The sequence below is a fragment of the Penaeus vannamei genome, chromosome 30 (genome assembly GCF_042767895.1).
Source record: "Penaeus vannamei isolate JL-2024 chromosome 30, ASM4276789v1, whole genome shotgun sequence".
In the NCBI taxonomy this organism is placed as follows: Eukaryota; Metazoa; Arthropoda; class Malacostraca; order Decapoda; family Penaeidae; genus Penaeus; species Penaeus vannamei.
Genome location: NC_091578.1, coordinates 20253285 through 20255784, shown reverse-complemented (window position 1 = coordinate 20255784; position 2500 = coordinate 20253285). Strand labels below are relative to the sequence as shown.

The 2500-nt window shown below is 56.6% G+C and overlaps 2 protein-coding genes across 2 annotated transcripts in view; both read right to left on the bottom strand.

Annotated features, from left to right (window-relative positions):
• Window positions 1–2500, bottom strand: part of LOC113830079 (keratin, type II cytoskeletal 2 epidermal) — a gene marked incomplete at its 5' end in the record, with an annotated part of 30845 nt that overhangs the window by 16820 nt on the left and 11525 nt on the right.
• Window positions 1–2500, bottom strand: part of LOC138867427 (uncharacterized) — a gene marked incomplete at its 5' end in the record, with an annotated part of 2618 nt that overhangs the window by 86 nt on the left and 32 nt on the right. Inside the window, one exon of the mRNA XM_070143132.1 lies at window positions 1–2500. This exon is cut by the window's left edge and continues 86 nt beyond it; it is cut by the window's right edge and continues 32 nt beyond it. Within this exon, the coding sequence (XP_069999233.1) occupies window positions 130–2500 (2371 nt within the window).

Sequence of the window (2500 nt, the reverse complement as noted above, 5' to 3'; positions counted from 1 at the left end):
CGTCCTCGATTCCATCTTCGGGTCTGAAGAGGCAAGGGAGACGAAGCGGTATAAGAGGGAAAGGAGGCGAAGCACTCGGGAACTACGGGGCAGGAGAGGACAGGAGAACGGAAGCGAAGGGAGGTCAGATCAGGTCGAAGGATCAGGCGGTCTATGTGACGGGTGACCGGCATAAGGGAGGAGACGAAGGATGTGGGAAGCGAGGAGGCTGTCGGCAGGAGAGAAACCGCTGTTCAAGTTGAAATTGGGCAGCAGCTTAATGAGAGAAGATTCCACCAGTCTGCGGGCATGGACATCAGCGGAAGGGAAGAGAATGCGGGCAGCTTTCCAGTCCATCTGATGGCCAGTGTCCCACTGATGGCAGAAGAGGGCGTTGTTGGTATGTCCCCTGGATACAGCGTACTTATGCTGAGACAGACGCTTAGTAAGACTGGCGCCTGTTTCACCAAAATACTGCTTATCACAGGAGGCACACGGAACAGCATAGGTGCCCACCTTCGAGGTAGAGGGAGGGCAGGTGTGAACCAGGTTCCGACGGAGGGTATTCACCTGGCGAAGGGAGAGTCTGCAGTTGAGAGACTGCAGGGGCCGACGGAGGGAGTAGATCTCCTCAGTGTAAGGCAGGCTGAGGACAGGCAGGTGAGGAGACTCATTGGGAGGGGAGTCATGGTAGAAGGTACGTCGCGCCCTGGATAACGCGACGTCTAGGACATGGCGAGGATAGCCCAGTTTGGAGAACGAACGACGCAGGAAGTCGATCTCTCCATCCAGGTACTGGGGGTCACAGATGCGGAGGGCACGGAGAAACAGCGAGGTGGCAACCCCTCTCTTCACATGTAGTGGATGGTACGAGAAGAAGTGTATGTACATACCACTGTGCATAGGCTTCCTGTATATAGAAAAGGAGAAATGATCAGCAGAGCGATGGACAAGAGTGTCCAAGAAAGGGAGCTTGTCGTCAACCTCCCATTCCACCTTGAAGCGGATGGATGGAGAGAGAGAATTCAGCTGCGACAGGAAATCAGGAAACAGGGCAGGTTCATGGGGCCAGAGAGCGAAGACGTCATCTACATATCTCAGCCACATGGAAGGACGAGGGGAGATGGAAGGGAGGAGCTCCGACTCGAAGAACTCCATGTACAGGTTAGCCAGAACAGGGGAGAGAGGAGAGCCCATGGCAACACCGAACGTCTGTGAGTAGAAACGACCCTCAAAGGAGAAGGAATTCGACTCCACACACAGACGAATCAGCTGGAGGAAGACTTCAGTGGGAAGAGGAAGACGAGGATCCTCGGCAGGGAGCTTCCTCTGAAGGAAAGCGAGGACGTCATCAAGCGGGACCTTGGTGAACAGGGAGTCGACATCCAGGCTCAGCATGGACGCCGGCGGGACACCGCGGACACGAGAGATGAAGTCCTGTGAATGGCGAAGGTGAGCAGGAGAGAAGGTGCCGAGAAGGGGAGTGAGAGACTTAGCCAGCCAAGCCGCCAGAGGATGCGTCACCGATCCCCGGGAGGAGATGATGGGGCGTAGAGGCACGGCCGGCTTATGGGTTTTAGGAAGCCCATAGAAATGAGGGAGGCGAGGGTTAACGACCTTGAACCTCTGGTAAAGGTTCGCCTCCGGGAAACAGGCTGCAAGCTCTCTCAGACGACGGTGGAAAGTGGCAGCAATGCGTTCCCGCGGGTCACTGGTCAGGGGGGCATAGGTGGAGGCGTCACCTAACAGGTCCTGGGCCTTCTGCAGGTAGGAGGCATGGTCGAGGACCACCACCGAGTTACCTTTATCAGAAGGCAAAATGGTGACATCCTCCCTGCGCAGGCTGTGAAGGGCCTCACGGTAACGCCTGGGGATGGAAGGGTTAGGGTGAAGGAGAGACTCGAGGGCCGGAAAGAAGGCCCCACGAAGGAGAGAGACATCAGGCAAGGAGTTCCTATGAGCGGAGATGAACCGGTCAAAGGAAGAAATGATGTCAATAGAGGTAAGGGGAAGAGGGCGGAGAGCAAAGGAAAGACCGAAGCCAAGGAGTTGTAGTTGGTGAGGGGTCAAGGACAGGGAGGAAAGGTTGGTAACCGCGTCGGTGAGGGAGAAGCGGGACCAGGGACTACGGGAGGTGAGGTTGGAGAGTTTCTGGGAAAGGGAGCGGGCATGGGTAGTGGAGAGGAAACGGGAAGAATCGTGGGCCACGTCAGCTAGGAGCTGGAAGACATGGCCGGGGAGTCGTTCCTTCAGGAGGTCAGAACGAACCCGCGAGCGATAGTAGGAAAGCTCGACATCCCTCTTACCAGCGCGGATCCGTTCAAGGAGGAGGGAGCGAGCATAATCAGGAAAAGGAGATCCTCCATCCGAGTGCTTCAAGAGGTTGCCGATCGAGGAAGGGAGCACCTGCTCCTCGAGGCAGTCTCGGAGGAAACGCAGTTGATTCTTCCGTCGGGCCGTGGCGATGACGGAATCCTCGAAAGCGCGAAAGGCAGGAACCAGGTCGGGGAAGGAGGCAAAC